Here is a 21,481-nt window from a genome sequence, read left to right on the forward strand (position 1 = left end):
TGTTTGGATATTTATTTCACACATCATAGGTAAATCAACTATGTAATTCTCTCGCTCCTAGAGCTATCATGATGAAGTAAAATATGATGTACATCCACTGTATCCATTTGTAAAAATGTGTGACATGGACAGGCTATCCCCCCCCCCTCCCCCTCCCTTTTAGAGAGTCAATTTACACTCCGTTCAAGAGACCCAATCCTGCAGTGAAAGTAGCAATTCCCTTTCCAGAGCACAGTGCCCCTTACCCCTGGGTTCATGAAGAGGTTGATGTGTTTGTGGAGCAGGACCTGGTTCTGCTGATTCCCAGCACAGAAATTCTGCAGGAACTCATGAGCCAGCTTCATGATCTCCTGCATCCGGGTATCTTCCCCCTACACATCAGATCATACAATCGTTACTGAGCATTTAACCCTGGCAAAGCAGACTCCCCTGACTAACAGGAAAGGGTCCTAGTCTTGTCATCTTTGAACCTCCTTTTACAGAGTCATGGATAAATGTGCTGACACTGGGCTTTTTACAACAAGTCTGTTTATGAGGTTGAATTCTACAGAGCAGTTTTAGACGGTTGGTCATCATGATTTGTATCCACAGCACATACTGGCATTTATTTATCAGAGGTTCATTGGACAAGTTCCAAATTTGGGAGGTAAGAGAATGAATAAATAAAGTACCAGTGGGTAGGGATGGGTATCATTCATGAGAAATATATTTATATTAATCCAAAACATACATTTCACTCCTTTAAATAATATTTCACTTACAAAAAACCTGCAATAGTGCAACATCATTTACCTGGGAAAGACCAAAAAACATACAGGGGAGGAATACAGGGGTGTGCTGAGAAGTGTTGGATGCAATCACATACCTTCTCATAGGGAATCTGCAGCAGCTCCAGCACCACACTGTGAGCACCCATGTTCCTCAGGAGTCTCTGCTGCTGTTTCCGGCTCTTCCTGCCCGATGATCCCTCCTGGACACAGAGTTTACTCAGTCTAATCAGAATCTGAAGAGGAGGAGGAGGAGGAGGAGGAGGAGGGAGTGGCAAAAAGCACACATTAGAAAACCTTCAGGCATCATTCACAAAATTAAGTAACTCCTGAATAAATGCTTTCAGAATATAGACCGTTCTCTGAAATCCATACATAAAATCAGTTCAAATATTTGCAGTGTTGGAAAAATCCAAGGTTGATATTTGAACAGGGATATCTTTCATATTGCATTTGAAAAGAAATGGGACCGAGTTTATAGTTGTTTACAGAGTTTGGAAAGTCACTTGATGGCACCCGGGGTAGCTAGATGGATTCCATTTGTACTGTCTAAAAATGTGTATTGAGCAGTCAATTAGACAGCTCCTTAATTCCCCACTTAGAGGGTGTAGCTGCATCTCCCATGTGGTGTTCTAACACGGTGAAGTGCAGTCCAGTGTCTTCGAGACAAGGAGAAGTCAAGTAGTTCCTTCAGTGGATCTTCAACGAAGGGATATGCTGATTTTAGCACACACAAATAAGTGAAATAGTTTACTGCAGAATTTAATCTTAATTTTTGAATGCTCAATTATGTTTCTCACCACAGCAACTCGACATCTCAGGAAAACTAAAGGTCTGTGGGAGTCCTCTGATCCCCAAGCCAACTGCCTCTACCTGCAAGAGCTTGAGAGCAGCCGTCAGCAATCTACAGGCCAGGAGGCCAGCCATGCAGGCGTGTGCTTGAGCTCACTGGGCACCTACCTCTTTCACTACTCTATAATTGTAGCTGCTGGTACTTTCGTGTTTCTTTGCTTTGTCTGGTCCGCTGGAGCTCAAGTCACCCTGCAGAAAACAGAAATATATCTACTGAGAGAATGAAACAATAGACAGAGCTCTTCAATACCCAGACTTACTAAATCTATACTACAGAATACATAGTTAAAGAAACTGTCAATGTTTAACAGTTTGCATTACAAAACAAAATTAAAATCATCAAGTCTGGCATGACATATACTGCAGGTACTGAACATGTGTTCTGTGGTTTGTCATCCACGAACAGGTTGTACATGTATATTAAATTGCAGTTTTTGAAGAGCAAAGTTAAATACAATAATGTAATTACATCTTCAAATAAACACACTATTAGTGTCAACTACACTTAATTCTGCAATGTAGACTGACAAATTATCAAAAGAACGAAATGAAAGGAAAATATCACAAGCAAAGAGCGAAAACGCAAGAGGCAGCTTCTCCGGCCTTCGAGTAAAGCGATACTCAAATTGCGAAATCTGCATTTTTGAAAATTCTTTACAAACTTTCATTTAGTTCTTTGATAATTTGCATGTTTGTGTGCGTGTGTACTGTAGATCAACTGAATACACCCCAGTGCCTCAAACCACAACATGTACAGGCAGGCGACAGGAATGAAGACACAGCTGCTGTGCACAGGCGTACCTTTTTCTTCTTGTGCTCCGTGTCCCCGGCTCCATCGCCAGCATCCATGCCCTCATCCGGACCCTGCCGTTTGTAAACCCACAGCTCGGACTTCTCCACTATGGACCTGAGCTGGTCCAGGTCTGACTTGATCTGCTTGTAGTTGTCAACATCTTGACTCGTCACTAAAAGCTGAACCTTTTGGGAACACAATATTGAAAATGTTATGGTGAGCAGTATAGAAATAATGAACATGTTTGCGTATGTCAGTCAATGCCACTCCTTTAGGCCACTATTTACCCACCTTGTTTTATAATTCTCTGTAAAAAGTACTTTGGGATGTTTAATACATGTCTTAACAGTAGCTTGTATAGTATGAATGAATGCCACTAGGACTACCACCATACCGAATTGCACCAAACAAATAGGAATGCAAAAATATTAACACAGTATTAACCCTTTGCGGTCCTATGTTGAACCTGGTCCGACATTGCAATTTTCCCTTTCCGGTCCAATGTCGGACCCCGTCCGACATCAAAGACGTAAAAAACAGGTCTCTAGTCGTTTTTTCTCCGGAAAAAGCCGAGATAACCATTCAATGGCCGAGTGAGACTGATAGGAGCCGAATTTTTTTTAAAAAAGGGGGCGTGAATACAGATAGGCCCAACACCACATAGATAACACGGATATAAAACAAACAAGATAGCTGCGTCTGCATTCAGCGCTCAAAGAATCAGACTTTTCAGAGCTTTTTTTTAGATGTTATAGTAATAAAATAATGACGGATCGCATTATTGAGGAGTTTGGTGATAAAACGAGTGATCTGGAGATGATTTATCGGTATGTACTATTAAGACTTGTGAAAAATATAGCGAACAAGGGGTGGGGCGGGGCTGGAGATGCAGTACTGAGTCTCCTGTTGATATGCAGTGCCTTTTAAACCTGTTTTACTGTGAAAAAAAAAACACTTAAAACAGCGCTGCACGTGTGAAAATACAGACACGCTGAATAAATGGACCGCAAAAGGGTTAAAAAGGTGTCCATACCATTAAAAGCATGGAGAAGTCAAATTCCCCATACATTCATTCTAATCAAATGAACAGTTTAAGATATAAAACAAGAACACCCAGGTGTCTATTGTATTGAAATGATCAATAAATAGTGTTTGACAGTCATCTAAAGCTACTATAGAGAATGGGGGTGGGGGCAGATGGCATCATAATATTATGTTGTAATTGTGAGGACTGTGATGTAATTGTGAGGATTGTGAGGACACTTGTAAGGTATTGTACTACTGGTGATGAGATCACTGCGATCGGCTGCTGCTCCTGGTTAAGGCAGGTACCTGTTTAAACGCCTGCAGGACCTCTTGCCTCTGGCTGAAGTGTCTGAAAAGCAGTTGCAGGGCTCCAGACACCAGAGGAGGGTAGTCATGCATTGTGAGATGGAGCAGCACTCTGAGGAAGGTCCTCCCGCCATGGTCATCAAGGTCCAGAGGGGTGTTCTCCTCACTGCAACACAAGGGTACCACATCTTTAGTGACTTAGTTTAGAAAAACACATTTAAAAACAGCATGAGGATTCAAACACGTCTCACCTTCCACCAAAGATCCCTTCCGCCTGCTCTTCAATGTGTTCGAAGTCAAGAGCTCCTTGGATTCAAATGGGAGAAAAGAAAGAGGGTTCAACTGAAAGTGCTTCAGGGACCACTTTCTGGGTGTCGGTCTGGAACCAATTCCAACACACCCAGATCAAGCACATGTCTTCCCTGACATGGTGGTTATAGAGAACACTGCTCATGCTCATGTGGTACCTGCAGCCAGAGCAACATCTGATCTATGCTTACCAAAAAATGCAACCGATTTAATTGGAACACAATACCCTAATGTGAAAACTGGTGGTTAAAGTCTCCCACAATGCTTGCAGGTCTCCATCAGTGCATCAATGTATTGTTATGCGAGATAGAGATGAAGGACAAAGTCTCATTTTAGTATCTCTGCCTGTCTGCAGACAGCAACAGTCTGCATTATAGCAACCTTCATTTTTGAGGAGGGGTTTGTTCCAATTTAAACCAGATGTCAGTGTTTATTGTGAACAAAAACAAAAGTATTCACTTTGCAACACAATGTAAATATCACCAGGAGACAAAACACAGAGATAGATAGAGAGAGAGAGAGAGAGAGAGAGAGAGAGAGAGAGAGAGAGAAATAGATAGATAGATAGATAGAGAGAGATAGAGAGATATAGATAGATAGATGGAGATACACACACACCTCTAAAATGGAATAATAAAATAATAAAAGAAAAGTTCAAAACCCAAACACATTTCTATTCAAACCAAAGCATTAGCCTATTTGTTTACCCATAAGTTTAAAAAGGTTAAGTAAACTGCTCACGGGAGGTCATCATCACAGAGCTGACATGTTGGCGAGGTCACTGGGTATCTGCTTACATTGATGTTACGTGTGCTGTGTTAGGGTATTTTGGTCTCCTCTGGGGCTGCAGTTCATTTATGTGTTCACTAACCTGGAACATTACTGGGCCCATCTTGGTTACTCCCTGAAGGCAGCTCTGACTGGGCATTGCTCTCGTCAAACTCGCGCTTGAATATGCACAGCAGGCACGAGATTCTGTAATCCAACCTCACGTTCAGGATGAACTGAAAAAAGATCGATCTTTTAACGATTGTGTGGTGACCGACAGGAATGCAAGCAAAACAAGACTATTGATTTGCATGCTTGTGGCACAATGAAAAGATAATGTGCATCTTAATTGTGAAATAATGGTTAACCCTTTGAAAACTGAATTCTACACTTTCGACTGACAGGTCTGACCGACATGATAATGCATGTATCTGCGCAAATATCCACTGAAAGTATACAGTATTACACCTTTCTAAACGCAAAGGGTCTGAAGATTAAGAAAATGGTTTTCACTTATGAACATTTTGGGCAATTTAGTATTATGTCAGGCAAGCTTTGTACTTGTGGTCGTCAAATCTACAATATAAATTTTAAAAAAATATCACTCTTGATTTATAGACTTACTGTTTTGTTGGACTCAAGTCTGACAAAGGCTTTTATGCCAACTTGAAAAAACACACTTGTCACTGCATTGTATGCAATGATGTCATTGATCTAATTTGATTGAAATTATAATGAGCCATCTGAAAAGGGTTGAAGCAGAGAATGATTAGAAATGTCTGAAGGAAAACAGAGTACCACCAGGGGTATAATGTAAGGGGACTTCATTGTAATCAGCTGGTTTATAAACTTGTAGAATGGCTATGAGAGAATCTTACAATACAGACATTACAAATGTGTATGAAGTATGAAGCCATTATCAAGAATTAGTTTGTTATCGGAAAGCAAAAAGCAATTTGACCACTGTATGGCAGCTATCTTATGTCATGGGTCAGGTAAGACGTGTACTATTCATTTAAAATCTTAAAGAAAACTTGGTTTAGGTTATTGAGCACAACAAACTAAAAGCGCTCCTCAAAACTGAATCTAGCAAATTAGTTTTGATCCTGCAGGTGTTCTGTGTCAGCAGGGCACAATTCATTTGGAGCAGAAACCAGGATTACCTGAAGTATCTCAATGATTTTCAGCTTGGTGTCCATGACGAGGATGTCTTCCTTCTCTGGCTCGCTCTGTTGCTTCACAACATCCCCATTGGGAGGGGCGGTGGGGGTCGTGGGGAGGAACCCACCCCCCCTCAACACCACCTGGGTCATCAGCTCCCCCACCCCATGGATAGACCTCATAACATTGCTTCCTGGGTACAGTCGGAATGGTTCTCAGTCAGTCCCATTGCCAAAATGGAAGCGCGTCATGTCGTTGTGTGAGCAGGGTACACATTTCATTACAAGGTATTTAAAAGTGGTTGAGGAACAATCAGAATAGCTTCCATGCCCTATTGTAAATGTTACCAGCATCACTAATGTCTGGTTTTTACCCAACCATCACTAAATTACTAAATGAAACAATTCAATGATTAACATTTTTGACTCTTGTTTTCAAAAGCTTCATTCCACTTCTATAGTCAAGAGTTTATTCGTTTATTTTATATTTAAGTTAAGGTCACATTGCAGTTTCTTACCCTTGGTTTCATCACCCTTATCCAACTTGTTTATTGGAAAGATAGTGCTGACGTGGACACAGTCCAATATAGCCAACAGGATTTTTGTTAATCTTAAAAGGTCGCTGAAATTGTAGAAACCAAAGTAGATCAGGTTCCGGGCCAAATTCACAACCTTAAAGATAAATACATACATTTAAAATAAAACAACTGTATAAACAAGAATACAATTAAAAAAAAAAAAAACACACACCTAATCCAGCCCGTATACAAACTAGCATTCTGTATAATTTGGCATAATTTGTGGGTCCCAACCAAATCGCTACTGAAAAAGGGGAAATACCCTCTACAATCTGGAAACCGTCTACTCTGGAACCCAGAATGAATAAATCTCGTCTGTCTAAAAATCAGTGTAAATCCGACTGTGCAGCCCAGCACCAAATCATGTGATTTTTCTTGGTTTATAAATCAAGCATATATTGTAAATATACACGTCTCACTGGTATGGTACAGTAAAAAGCCTTATTCACTTAAATGGAGAAATTTAAATTGCAATCCTCGAATTACATGGTATACCTAGACATGTATTTTAATAGTGTTTATAGCTTTAAAATAGTTTGTAATTTATACATTTAAGGTACAGTATTAGCATATTGTATAATACAGCACAATATTCTAGTCTCAATCGATGCCGGATTAGACAGGTTTTACATTATTTATGAAGAAAATATTTGGTATTGCATACAAAGCATGAAACGGATTGTGAAGCTATCGTCTAACTAAATTACAATACTCCAAGTACAGCACTGAACCTATTTTCATGGCACTGTAGAAGTTGCATACCTCAAAGGTAAGTTTATTCTTCTCCTTGTCTGAGAAAGGGATGTTTTGGCAGACCACATCTCTTAAATATTCCTCCACAAACTCCATCGTCTGAGAAAATCTCTCATTGATTTCATCTTTTGAAGTGCCACTGTTATCATAGCTGCACAGGGGATAATTAAATATTACAGAGAGCCAATTAATGCCATAAATCACACACACTTGAGAAACACTTTTCCAGGGTTAAGCTGAAGGACATGATACAGTTCTAAAAATCAAAATCTGCTGCGGACACGGATCCATGCTTTCATCATCATATTACAATTCTGCTTGCGAACACCTTATTACACCTTATAGTTCATATAAGCTACAGCCGTCAAAATACTTGGATACCAAAACCGTCATATCACTGCAGTCTCTAGCTACTGTACTCTACACCATTGATCGAGCAAATCAACTTTCACTTACCTAAAGTGCGCTGTGGTGCATTTAAAAACATACATATGCATAGGTAAAATTAGCAAAACCCATTAAGGGGATAGTGTATAAACCGAACCTGCAGAATCACTTAGTAAAAGGTAGGAAAAAACCTGACTATCATTAGCAATATCACAGACTCCCTTTTCCTTCCAATGAAAGAATTCTAATTATTTGCTTGTAGTTTATATTTCAGGTGTTGCTGCTTCTTCCTGGTACCTAAATCACTTCATAAGTTTTAACATGGAGTTAAAACATATGCATAGCTTAAATGAATTATCACCACAATATAAGGGGGACCAGTAATAATGTTAATAAAAGCATTGGTTAGCTTGGCTTGACAATCCAATTGCTTGTCCAGATACTCACTCATCAATGGCTATTTTGGAGGGTATTTCAGACCACAGCCGAGCGTACTTGACCGGGGTCACCTGCTCCTGAGGGTCTCTGTCCACATGCATGTGCAGCATCATGCGGCAGAAGGACGCTCGGAGGTCATAGGGCAGATTCTCATCTGACATGCAGTGCAGAATCAAATCAACATCCAGCTGGCTGGAAATCTTATTGATGGCCAGATACTGCCGATCAAGACACATTCGAGCAAACAGGTTCAGCTGGTATCTGGAAAGATTAAACAAATATTCAGATGAAGGCTTAACTACATACAAGTTTCGCAACCCGTGGGACATTGTAAAATATAAAATGGGTAGTCTCCATCTGGTCACAGTTTCTAAAACTGCCCAGGGTATCTAAATATCTTTGATAATATGAAGTCTATTTCAAATGGGGAAGCTCTGAGGCTATAACAAATGTCATTGCTACATTAGTCAATCAAAAATAACCTGGCCAAAAAACTGATGTGACCCAAATGAAGACAATTAGATGGCATTTCAAAACACTAATCTGGGTGCTAACTGGGGTCTGTTAACCCTTTGCGGTCTTATGTCGGACCTGGTCCGACATTGCAATTATTCCTATCTGGTCCAATGTCGGACCCTGTCTGACATCATCAAAAAAACGGGTTTCTAGTCATTTTTTCTCCGGAAAAAGCCGAGAAAACCATTCAATGGCCGAGTGGGAGTGACAGGAGCCGAGACAAGCCGGAAAAAAAAGGGCGTATCTCATGAATACTCATACTTGCCCCTGGGATCAGATAACGGCGGCCATAAGGAAACAAGCTGGCAGTTAATGAATCAGTGCTCAGAGAACATCATGGACATTTGCAGAGCTTTTTTGAGATGTTATAGTAATAAAATAATGACTTGGATCGCATTATTGATGAGTTTGGTGATAAAACGAGTGATCAGGAGATGATTGATCGGTATGTACGACTTACTATTATTTATTTCTTGGCATATGTGAAAGCGATAGCGAACAAAAGGGTGGGGCAGGGCTGGAGATGCCTAGCGAGTGCTTTGTTGATATGGAGGGCCTTTTAAACCCGTTCGACTGTGGGGAAGAAAAAAAACAACTTTTAAACAGAGCGTCTAAAATTAACTGCACGTGTGAAAATAAATTGGACCCGACGCGCCTCACACGTACTTAATAAATGGACTGCAAAGGGTTAAACCAGCCGAGTACTTCAAAGCCGGTAAGTAGCAAAGAAAAAATAAAAAAAAGTAACTGGATCCCCATAATAGAACTAACAAGAATCAAAACAGCCATGTAACTCATTTAAAGCCAATTAAAGTCACATGATTCAACTTGACAAACAAAGTTGAGGTATTTGAACAAGACTAAATGCAAGACCATTGTCTCTTGTGGCTGTTAGGTTTCCCAAGCCAAAAAGCAGATAGTATCCACAACAGTAGGCATCGCATTAGTCATTTTTGGTTTGCTGTGTGAATTCATTTAATACGTACAAGATAAGTGATCTTGGATCCTAAGCTCAGCTGTAACTTTCATAAATTTTACTTGAACATTTAAAAAATGAACCAACACCGATTTCTAAAGACAACCATTTAAACTATTCAAATAAAATTTGGTACCAACCCAAATAAACTCTGCTGTACTCTTCTGGGTGTCCAGTTCTAACTGCTGCACTCCTACAATATATAGTTTCAAAGCATCCCATTGCGGATGGCCAACCTGTAATAGCCGATAACATCCTGGTCCTCTTTCTGCCCCTCCTTGGCATCCTGAGCCAGCTCGCGGATGCTCTTGCTGCGGATCTCCTTGCTGCTGTCATTCCAGAAGAGCCAGACCTCCTCCTCGTCTTCCTCAGACTCTGCAGTGCTCTCGCCACATGGGAGGCCTTCAATCTCAAACCGTGACAGAACCAGCCTGTCCAGAACAAACAGAGCTTCAAATCAGAGCTGGGACAAGCTATCCGGCAAACATGAAACACATTCCCAGGTTTAAAAACAAAAAACAAAACAAAACAAAAACTCGCAACCACACACCACTCGCGTTCCCAGAAGTATCAAATGTATATGTTGTTACTCAAACAAATACAGCCACAATGTTACAGGGCTCTTAAGACACCACTCATTTTTCAGTTGTAAATTTAAGGGTCTGTCCAATTAATGATACAAAAATCACTCCTAGCAAACGCACTTATCAGGGTCTTTTTTCAAAAGGTAACAAGCAGCACAGTGATTAACTGCATCATACAGTATATTGAGAACAGACATTTCAACATGTATTGCGCTCCCTACAGTCCTACTGACTTTGGAAATCTAAATCAAATCACGGGATGTTGAAGGAAACATCTAAGTGCAAGGATTGGATGTCAAGTTTATCTGAAAGAGGTTTGGGGGACTTTTTTCCACCAGATGGTGCTGTGGTTGGATACAACAATGTTTAAAAATTTAGAAGACACTGCTTAAGAACATCTTTACCAAGTCTGAAGACAAGCGGATCAATGCAGTCGTATGAACTGCTACACAGCCTCCCTGTGGATAGTTCACTGGTCAACACTTCTGAATGATCACACAAGGATTGCAGAACCTACTTGGTTTCAATGAGAATGTCTGCATTGGCAGGGTCCAGCACAGCATTGCAGATGAGCTCTTGGGTCACCGGGATGGACTTGTTCATTGACACACACAAGTCTGACAGGTAATCCAGGAACCTTGAAAACAAGAACAGGCTTGCATTGCTACCGGATTAAAAAAAAAAGAGACCTCACTGATTCAGTGACTTAATCCAGCACGTTTGCAAACCCATCCGTGTCCTTTCCAACACAGGGTTAATGGACTCTTTGCAACCCTTGCAAGATTGCTCTTTGGTCAGTAATGTATAAAAGGACACAGTATATTATAGGGGAATTTCACACATTTTAAAATGTTCATGGTCTTGTTTTGTTAGGCGACTCCACCCTCAGTCATATAATAAACAATTGACAGAGCCAATGCAATTTCACTTTCACAGAAATGTGCAGCAACAAAGCTGGCGGACTGTAAGGAAACACTGAAGCTCCAAGACAAACACACAACACAGTACAACCACCAGCCAGAACCAGCAGGTTATTTCTTGAGTAAATAACTCGGAGATAAGTCAGCTTTCATACAAAGCCCTTTCTTTATAAAAAAAAATCCATCAAATCCTTCAACAGAAAAGGACCCACTAAATTCCAATTGATTTTGGCACACATGGTCAAAGTAATTGATTTAGTCAATTTCAGCTGGGAAGTCTGACTGTTGAAATAGAAGCATCTGTCCAGCCAAGCCCAACTAAAAGTTTAAAATTGTGCTGGCAAATGCAACAGTTAGTTACACAGACTCTGCACGTTTCTTCCCCCAAACTATGATGCAAATCGGGCAAAATGCCTTCAGCTTGGATAGCCTCCACATTGGTTTCAATGGAAGCAATTTATTTTCACATTCTTGCCAAAAAACAAACAGTGCCTTCTCACAATAGCTCAATGAGCACGAACAGCACAGACCCAAAAACAAACACTGCCCTCTCACAATAGCACAATGCGCACGAACGGCACGGAGCTGGTGGGTTGTGTGCACGTACAGCTCACTTACCTGGGCTCTCTGTTCTTCCTCACCAGACTGACGAAGGTATCAATCTCTGCCGCCGTGATGTGCTTTTCCAGAAGCTTCCGGTTGTTGTGGAGCAAAGCAGTGATCGTGTCTTCAGCCAACACATCATACCCAATCTGCTTCTGCATGAAGCGGAACTGCTTGGCTATGTATTCCTGCAAGGTCAAGAGAACGAGGGGGAAAAAACAGCCTTACTTTCAATCCCTCTTTGTGAATAACAGTGTCGTTAACAAGGGTTTGAGGAAAGCTTGGAGATCACCCAAACGTCACTAATTGTGATAGCTAGTGTGGGATTTGCATTGCCTAGAACACATGTCCAATTTAAAATTAGTCATTTCCTTTACTTTGTATTAAGCCCAACATTAATCAATCAAGTACTTCCAAACTGATCATTCTAGTGGGGAAAAAATAAATAACTTGCTGTACAAAAGCAATTTTAAAAAGCTTTGTATAGTTAAATTAACCATTGAAACTGTGCATTAATATTTGGGGTACATTGGTTTTTCCCCACTCAAGCTATTTTCCTACCAATTAATTAGTTGTTACATAAATTTAGTATGTCAACATATTTAACTACAACATACCACAATTAAATATTTTGCAGAAACTGGGAATTACAGGTTTTTACACCAACTGCTCTGTTAAAAGGTCTCTAATGACAGCACTTACGCCAAGATTTGAGATGGCCTCTTCATTAAAAGGTGCACTCATTTTCAAAAGTGTTCTCCATTTTCAAGGAATACAGAAAGATTATGCGTGGGACACGTACTGCACATTAACCCCACTGTCTCCTTACTACATATCTAGATATGCCTGAAGATAATCATCCCCTCTTCATTAATGGATGAATAAGAAAGCCATCTCATCAGTGCAGTTGTATGCATTTACTGTATGGAATGGGTAGGATGCTTGTCCTTTTTAAGCCCACCAATGAGTCTGTACAACGGTGTATTCCTAGAAAGGCATTGCACTGAACTCATCTCTTCAGGGGAAAATGAAGAAACATCTACCCCATTATTCTGCTCAGTTAGAAAATGGATACCATTCAGAGTGCCACTGCACTTAAGCGTTTTGCTTAAGATAGTTTCAAGATATTTAGTAAACAATGTGCCCCGAGTTAAAAGCCCCACCTCCAGGTCTGTTTCAGATGCTGTCCCAATACAAGCAGGGCTGTGTACAATCTGTTTATAGTGATGTTACTGCGATGTACTCCAATTTTTTATTATTAAAAATTGATTTTTGTCAGCTCTGCTGAGTTGTGTGGCGTGCCTCACACAGATAGTGACATTTTTTTCAATCCACAGTTTCTCTTATGACCATGTCAATTTGTTTTCTAAACATTAACTATCAAGCAGCTGGCCTAGGTGTCATGAACCCATATAGTCACCCACAGTACACAACACCTGCAAGAGTGAATAATAATAATAAAAAAAAAAAAACACTGTAGATTGTGTGCAACATGAACTTAAGGTGAAGTTAGTCTGCTTATAAAAGTAAGCGGTCCCGTTACAAGGAGATGAGTTTAAAAAGCTTATGCAAGAGAAGTAATGCTTTCAAATGTAATTAAGTACTTAAAATAATTGCTAAAGCATGATTTCCTATTCAGTTTATAAGTAGTAAACATCTATTCATCACACACCCATTTTAATTCACATGAAAACCCCTAAAAACATCAATCCATAAACATGCACTTATTTTAAATGGGACAAATAAACTGCATGTGAGCCGACTCTTTGGATGACGAGCATCTCGGATCAAGTGGATAGTTCAGAAATGCATGCATACTTCCAACGGATTGAAGAAACATTCTATCCGATAAAACTTCTCCTCAATAAAACTTGAGGGACACATAGCAAATGTGATGGTTTGTACTGGTAGTTTTTTTTGGACATTTAAAGTCTTATTGATGCTGAACCTATTGAATAACCGCAAGACTGTTAAACTCGGGGGGGGGGGTTGCAGTTCACCATGTATTCCACTATGTGTATTAAGCATTGTCCCTGCAGAAACCCATTACCTGGTTCTTCCTGTAGTCCTCCTGGGAGTGCCTCAGCACCCTGTAGCACAGCCTGCATATATGCCTGAAGGGAGCGTGTCTCTGATCTCCGAGCTCCTCTAGCCTGAGCATGGGTCCATCCCCACTGTCTGTGAATGGGGCCTGCAGCAGCTTGAAAATCTGAACATTGCACAGAGCACAGTGGATTGAGAGAAAGGGCTGCATTGCTTCTATAGTACATGCTCTGAATATTGCACAGAGCTGCATTGCTTCTATAGTACATGGTCTGAACATTGCACAGAGCTGCATTGCTTCTATAGTACATGGTCTGAACATTGCAGAGAGCACAGTGGATTGAGAGAAAGGGCAGCATTACTTCAAAAGTACATGGGTTAATCTACAGTCAAAGCTAGCTCACCTGCTTTAGAATGTTTTGCTCCCTCATCAGTTTTTGCCGTTCTCTGTTTGGCTTGCTGACCATCACTTCTAGAACGTCCTGGCCATTGTTGGCAAGGTCCACAACAAAAAACACCAAATCCTCCAACAACTTGGTTACAAACCTGCAAGAAGAAAATAGAAAATCAAAAGCCATCAAAAGTAATTCTGTTTTTTTTTTTTTTTTTATTGCGTCATCGAAAACTGTTATGCATCCCACACTCTTATCATACTCTACACCACGAGAAAGAAAGGAGGAAGTGCAGACTACAAAATCATGAGACAGGTCGTGACTGACCAGCTGGGACTCAGGACAGCTTTCTGAATTATTTCATGTTGTGAAGTCATACCTCCTTTCATTCTGCGTTATGGTTCCCTTTTCAAGCTTCCCTGCAATCGATGCCAACACTTTACTGGCATCATTGGCAAAGTCCAAGTCTCGCACTTCAGCCGGTGAAACGGGGACGATGGCAAATGCTTCTTTATCTTCTTTGAGCGGCGAGGTACCAATCTGAAATACACCAATAAAAAAAAATCAGACCCCTCCACTTAAACAATACCCCAAACTAGTGCATTACATGGTATTCATTTTGAAATGTGTCACATTAACAGAAGTCTAAAGTTGGGTTCAACTTTTCTGCTGCACCGAGACAATATGTTGTATTATATGTTATGTTTCTAATAGTCAAATAGACTATTTGACTTCTGAAACTCAAACACAGTTATATACCTTGATTAGCCATTCCTGGTGAAAAACATACTGATCTTGGGAGAACAGAATGAAAATTGGCTTGGCCACAATATTGTCTGTATTAAATTTCACTACGACATACAACTTCTACTGTGCAAAACAAATTATATTCTTGGCAGTTTAATAAAAATAAAAGATGGTACAATGAATAAAAACAGTAATCAAAATAGGAATTGAATTGAAGCAAGTAATACAAGTCAGTAGAACTTGCCCATGACTGAATTAATATGAGAACGCTTACTCGAAGCATAACAGGCTTTTCCTCCTCCTTGTCAATGGGGTTGTTGGTGCTGTGAACCCAGGTGTTTGTACAGAGGTGTCTCAGTCGCACATACGAGTTCCTAAAAGAAGCGTACAAGAGAACCAATACATCACAGGCTTAACAAGTCTCTCAATGTGCTTTTTCCAAGGGCTTGTGATACATACACGGACTGGTAAAAATAATTACAGAAAGGCCTTGGGAGACGGAAGTACCACAGAGGTCCCAACACAATCAGGTGGAAACAGGGGGTCTTTTCCAGTGTTGTAGGGGATTGAAACCTGTTGCTTGTTACAATACATTCCACCCGCTTGCAAGCGGATTTGTACTCCTCCCAGTGCTGGCGGTTTTTCGCAAAGGTTGAAATTCCAGGAACACCTGGCACTGTCTTGATGGACACATTGGTCAATGCAGCCCCAGTGTTGAGGGACAAGCCAGTGGTACGGGTACCCACCATCACGCCCCTTCTGAAGTGACAGTGCTGCTTTCAGTTGCACACAACCTTCCGTTAATGTGAACCATAACAAGGATGTGATTGATTGACCAGTCTATTGATAGGTAGCTGACAAGCCCCCTTTTCAGAACTATTGTATTTTTAAAAATGCATATTTTTATTGTGTATTTTTTTGTAATATGTATAAATCAAGTGGAATTAAGGGCTGAATTATGAAATAAGGTAAAAACTAAATTTACTTGCATCAACATTTACCTGCCAAGGGAGGTCAGAGGTCAAAAGGCTGGTATACCAAGATTGCCACTAAAGGACCCATGATCAAAATTTAAAAAAAAAAAAAAAAAAGAGGGAGACCATTTGAAAAGCAAAATGTGGCTCCGCTTAGTCTCCAGGACGGATGCCAAATATATTTAACTACCTCGGTACCTTTTAATGACTTAATTGTTTTAATTACTGTTTGACACTGATGCACTTGTTTCAACAGCACTTTATTTTGTTGGGATTTATTTGCAATACTAGCAGTGCACTATTGATTGGACTGTTCCGGAGGTATGTGTATTTATTTGCCGAATTATCTGCCTTGCTTGTGTACTATTTGACATTGATCTGTCTTCTGCTGGTATGAAAACAAGTTTTTAGTAAAACCCCTAAAACTGAACACTGCTTGTGGCTACTGTCCGGCACATAAAACTGCAACAGGAAGTAACCAATTGGGCCTTCATAAACCATTTGAAGCTGTGTGACAACGGCGCTCAGCTCTGACAACGAATCAATGGAAACCAAGTCCTGTCGAAGTCCCTGACTTGCTGTAATCAAGTTAAATGACTTCTACTAGGTCTGAATGAGAAAGTGGTGTCACTACAGCAACAAGCACAACATAAAATTAATTTGTTTATTTTGGGTAAGCAATTGGACAGAAATCCAGGTCGGATTTGTTACTTCAGTTTATACTGTGGCAAACTTAAAAGTAAATATTTCCTCTGTCAAATATCTCAGACTATAGGAACCGCCGATATGGTCTAGTTGTGCCATCTGTCCCTTAAATACTACTGGTTATTTAACTTTAAAAAAATATACAATTAAAAAAAATGCGTCAGGCATAGTAGTGTGTGTGTGGAACTGCAACAAAGAGAGACTTCATGTCACAACCATAATGAAAAACATTTTGTATATAAAACTCATCTAAACCGGGTATAATCCAGCAGGGATCAGGACTAATCATGCAAGATGCTGGACGGGTTCCAGTAAAAACCTGCTAGAAGAGGATTTGGCACCACCAAAGGAACACACACACACACACACACACACACACACACACACACACAACTTCACTGGCCTGTATAAATACGGTAAATAAATCAACAGTTAATATTCTTTAACCAAATCAAAGGCTCAGGATAAAATTAGCTTTAAAAAAGTTTCAATCTATTAGGAATTACCAACTTTCCATGTTCAAATTACATTGTAGCTCCCACAATGTACATATTTCAAATTTTATGGTTTATAAACAGTAGCATTAAGCATGACAAATGTAGCAAAACAATAGAAGTTTCCGAGAAGACAACTAAACTATAGCATCGGCTCCTCTCTAGCACGTTAACTACCAAATACCCCCCCTACAAAATAATACTTCTGAACAGAACAGAAAACGTGCAGTTCTGGTCTGTTCTCACTCTATTTAATTCCCAGAAAAATCAGACACTCAATCTGATTAGCAGTATTTTATACACAGAAGGACACACAGGCACCTCCAGATTTCCCTAGCTTCTAATTAAAGGGTAGGTTTCTAAATTCTCAAATACTGTGGCTTGAGGTTGCCCTTAAAGGGAACCCAAAGCTAAATAACCCACACCTGTTCAAGTCATTTGTTGAGAATAGACTGGCATCTTCTGGGTGAAAGTTACGATCTTAATTCTAATTTCTAAGGTTTGAGTCAAAATCACCGACAGGCTTTTCCTGTTCAACACCAAAAGAGACCTAACTGGTACCTTGTTCAGTTCTGGTTTACATCCAAAGTAAACACAGGCGCCATGAATTTGCATGCACTACTGTTTCAGCAGCAGGCATTTCAAGGAGTTAAAAGGAGTTTTGTACACTTGCTGGCATGGGAGCCGGGGTACTTTCCAACTGCTTTATTAATACAGAATTATAATTGGGGCTTGTTTCGATAATAACTACTGTGCACTTAAAGTACATAAACATATCAATCCACTCGCACACACAGGCAGGCTAGAAAGCCAGCCAAAACTAACAAATGAAAATGCAATGAGGCAAAAAACTAAAAATGGAATGCACAGATATTCCTATGTATTTATGAAGCATTCTACCCTTATTGTACTGGCGTTATTCACTAGTACAGTACTGGTATTTAGTGCTTTTCCATTTACCAAATTCTCACAAACAAAAAACACATACTAAAAAAAACACAAGTAATTAGCAACATGGATTACACTGAATGAGTTCTTTATTATTAGTTACTTGTTCACAACTGGCGTAGAGTATTGGCAAGTAACCTAACATCTTAAGTTTTGCAATCGGCAGCGTTTCCCAAACTTGTACCTGAATTCACTAGTAGTCTGGGGTAGCTGTGAAATGTGTCTGCAGGTTTAGAATGCATGGCACCACCATCAGAACAAACACACACTCATGTGCTACTGGCAGCTCGAGCTACTGGCATCTTTGCACAGCTTAACTTAGCCCTTTGTGTTTGCTTAAGTACAAACAATAACTTGAAACCCATGTATATATAGCAATTAGTTTCAGATCATAAGCACCACCAACAGCACCGCCCCCCCCCCCCCCCCCACCCATATATTTTTTTTAAGACCAGAATTTGAATTTAATGCTGTAAAGTACAATAGTGTGCAAATGTATTACAACACCAAGGTTTGTCATTTATATCTTTTATATACCTACCTGCATGAAAACCTCTGGGTATGTGAATTTTAATTTCAGTCAGTAAAAATCAGTGATATAGAAACAGACACTTGTGTGAAAATGTTAGACCACTTTGTCCTTTAAAATTAGGCATCTTAAAGTCTCGTGCATTTGTGGCTAGGCATTCCTTTTCTCTTACTGTTTTAAATGAGCTGCATACGTGACCTAATCGAGTCAATTTAAAATGAAAAGATCCAATGTCACCAACATACTTGGCACACATGAAGTCACTACCTCAAATGGTTTGATAACAGGCTTTCACACTGTGGAGGAAGCAACAGCTTTGTATAATAACTGGCAGGAATGGCTCAATTTCTTGTACAAGAGCCACAATTGAAATTGACACAGAATCACATAATACATGTGTGCCAAGTATGAAGCCAGTATCTCAAAGCATCATCATTAAGAAACCAAAAAGTCACAGGAGCCTAATATCAGCGTCATCTTATGTCACAGGTCAAAGTGAAGGGTGCCGTTAGATTTTGTCGACCGATTTGAAGAAAGGTTTAGGAGTTATTGGCAGTGTTTTCCAATTCATGCAAATGCCCCTCAGACATGAGTAAATGCCTATAACGGAAGTATGAAGCCAGTATCTCAAAGCATCACCATCATTGAAGAAAGGTTTAGGAGTTATTGGCAGTGTTTTCCAATTCATGCAAACTCCCCTCAGACATGAGTAAATGTCTATAACGGAAGTATGAAGCCAGTATCTCAAAGCATCATCATTAAGAAACCAAAAAGTCACAGGAGCCTAATATCAGCGTCATCTTATGTCACAGGTCAAAGTGAAGGGTGCCGTTAGATTTTGTCGACCGATTTGAAGAAAGGTTTAGGAGTTATTGGCAGTGTTTTCCAATTCATGCAAACTCCCCTCAGACATGAGTAAATGCCTATAACGGAAGTATTACCTCTGACACGCCAGGCAAATTGGGATGAGTAAAGGTAGATAGAGTGCAGGTGGTGGGGATTAGCTCATAAGCACATTCTATTATTTTATGACTCTTCACCCCACCTCTGAATTCTGGCCTTCACACTATCACTTAATGGCTTAATAAACCTGTGAAGCGCACCAAAAACAAATCAATGCCAATTTGATTTAGTTCCTGATAAAGTGGGTGGATGTCGATTCTATGTACTACAGAGCAACTTGTTTGCAAAATGCATTACCACATCTTCAGGATCAATGACTGTATTGTGACTTACACCTACACACTGTCTGGTAGCCATGGTTTCCAAGCTAAACAGAGATGGGGGTTTTCTACCGCAGATTCCCAAAAAGAAAAAAACACACCCACATCCTTTTGGGATATTAATTTGTTAAGTGTGTTCATGTTTTTGCTTAGGAGTTGTAACAAATGCATTTGCACTGTGGGCTTGATTAATTAAAATAACGTTAGAATAGGTTTTGTTGGAAAATACGTTTGACAGATTCAGATTTTCCTGCCGGGTAGGGGAAGGGGTCCACTTCATAGTCTTGCACCAGGGCTCAGTAAATCGTAGCGCCAGTACTGATCTTATTGGGTCAATATCAACAAATGACACAACTGAATTATATTCCTGAACAGGCAGTGTAATGGCCAAAATATAGGATTAGCTGTTGTATTAGGGAGCGTAAACAGTTGTATTCATGTTGTACCATAAACTGCATCCAAGCAGAATCCAGCACTGTCAAGTTTAACATTACAATCCTAAACCAACAGCCTAAGAATTGGTGATGAAGAGAATAGTTTTTCCAATGACAGTAATACAAATTTACCTCGAGCAACCAGGATGGGTCAGTTAAGTTTGTGGCATCATTTTGCAATACTATCACTTATAGCATGGCTTGAAACTACCATACCGTCAATTTAATACCATGACATCCCCATTTAGTTTAGCGGTTTGGTTCACGTGCAGCACTCATGGAGTAGCGCCTGTGTATTACAGTTTCCAAAAGCTGATACATAAAAAGAAAAAAAAAGCTAGAAATGTCAACATCATACAAAAAGATATGGGTCTTAGCTACAGGTCAAGAATGTGGATTTCTTAATTTGCATTTTTTAGGTTTATGCCTACAAGGCATTGTTTACCCACCGCCATTAATTTTTGTTTTATGGTTATATTACCATTCCAGGAAGGCACTGTGTTTCACCACCCATTACAAACCCTATACTGCAAAATGTTATTTACAGCTTACTTTGATACAACAATAAACGTTCCTTAGGCAAACAGTGTAAAATGGATTTATGCATATTTATGAAATGCAAGGCGGATGTTTTGAGTTTGCATGTCATTTCTTAAACTTTTTGCCTAGTTAAAAAAAAAAAAAAAAGGAAATCTAATCTGGTCTACTTGGGCATCCGGTTTTTTGCCATCAGATTGAATTGCTTGTATACAGGAAGTAAAATGGATAGGCCTATGTGCACAAGATCTGTATCATTGATACGTCAAGAAGTTAAATGCGGTATTGAAGAGATTACTGTTCACTTCACATCTGTACTGGTACACAGCTGTATTCTACGATTCTCTCAAAGAATCATTACAGATGGCATCCCACTTCAGTACCACATTGGTATCATTGATACAGCCAAATCAAAAGGCAAAGTAAAACGGTAATGTGAAAAATGTATATATCCAGGAGGTTAAAACAAATGTGGCGGTGAAAGGGTTAATTTCTTACTAGAAGCTACTTGCATTTAATTAATTTTGGTTAGTTGAATACAGCAAGACTTCCAAGTACTCAAAGAATGAAAACTGGCAAACCACCGTGGACTATATTCTTGTATTAATATTCATGCCCACAATAAAAATGGGCAAATATAAAATGCTGGTACATTAGATTAGTGTACTGGTCTGCTGTTCCGAGTGGGGTTTATCATTCATATACTACCAGGGTAGTCT

General features: G+C 39.8%; 1 protein-coding gene across 12 annotated transcripts in view; it reads right to left on the minus strand.

The window, feature by feature from the left end:
- LOC117411749 (inositol 1,4,5-trisphosphate receptor type 1) overlaps nt 1-21,481 on the minus strand; it is a 168,943-nt gene that overhangs the window by 100,033 nt on the left and 47,429 nt on the right. For all 12 annotated transcript variants that reach the window (XM_058999396.1, XM_058999394.1, XM_058999397.1 and 9 more), the window contains exons 13-30: nt 15,193-15,292; nt 14,551-14,711; nt 14,184-14,325; nt 13,787-13,945; nt 11,752-11,924; nt 10,731-10,850; nt 9,866-10,060; nt 8,147-8,398; nt 7,322-7,463; nt 6,500-6,653; nt 5,985-6,175; nt 4,925-5,057; nt 3,996-4,050; nt 3,745-3,910; nt 2,421-2,597; nt 1,728-1,808; nt 866-1,003; nt 246-371 (exon numbers count right to left, since the gene is read on the minus strand). In XM_058999396.1, the coding sequence (XP_058855379.1) occupies nt 246-371; nt 866-1,003; nt 1,728-1,808; nt 2,421-2,597; nt 3,745-3,910; nt 3,996-4,050; nt 4,925-5,057; nt 5,985-6,175; nt 6,500-6,653; nt 7,322-7,463; nt 8,147-8,398; nt 9,866-10,060; nt 10,731-10,850; nt 11,752-11,924; nt 13,787-13,945; nt 14,184-14,325; nt 14,551-14,711; nt 15,193-15,292 (2,665 nt within the window). The remainder of the gene's footprint in view (nt 1-245; nt 372-865; nt 1,004-1,727; nt 1,809-2,420; nt 2,598-3,744; nt 3,911-3,995; nt 4,051-4,924; nt 5,058-5,984; nt 6,176-6,499; nt 6,654-7,321; nt 7,464-8,146; nt 8,399-9,865; nt 10,061-10,730; nt 10,851-11,751; nt 11,925-13,786; nt 13,946-14,183; nt 14,326-14,550; nt 14,712-15,192; nt 15,293-21,481) is intronic.

This window comes from Acipenser ruthenus, chromosome 25, assembly GCF_902713425.1.
Source record: "Acipenser ruthenus chromosome 25, fAciRut3.2 maternal haplotype, whole genome shotgun sequence".
NCBI lineage: Eukaryota > Metazoa > Chordata > Actinopteri > Acipenseriformes > Acipenseridae > Acipenser > Acipenser ruthenus.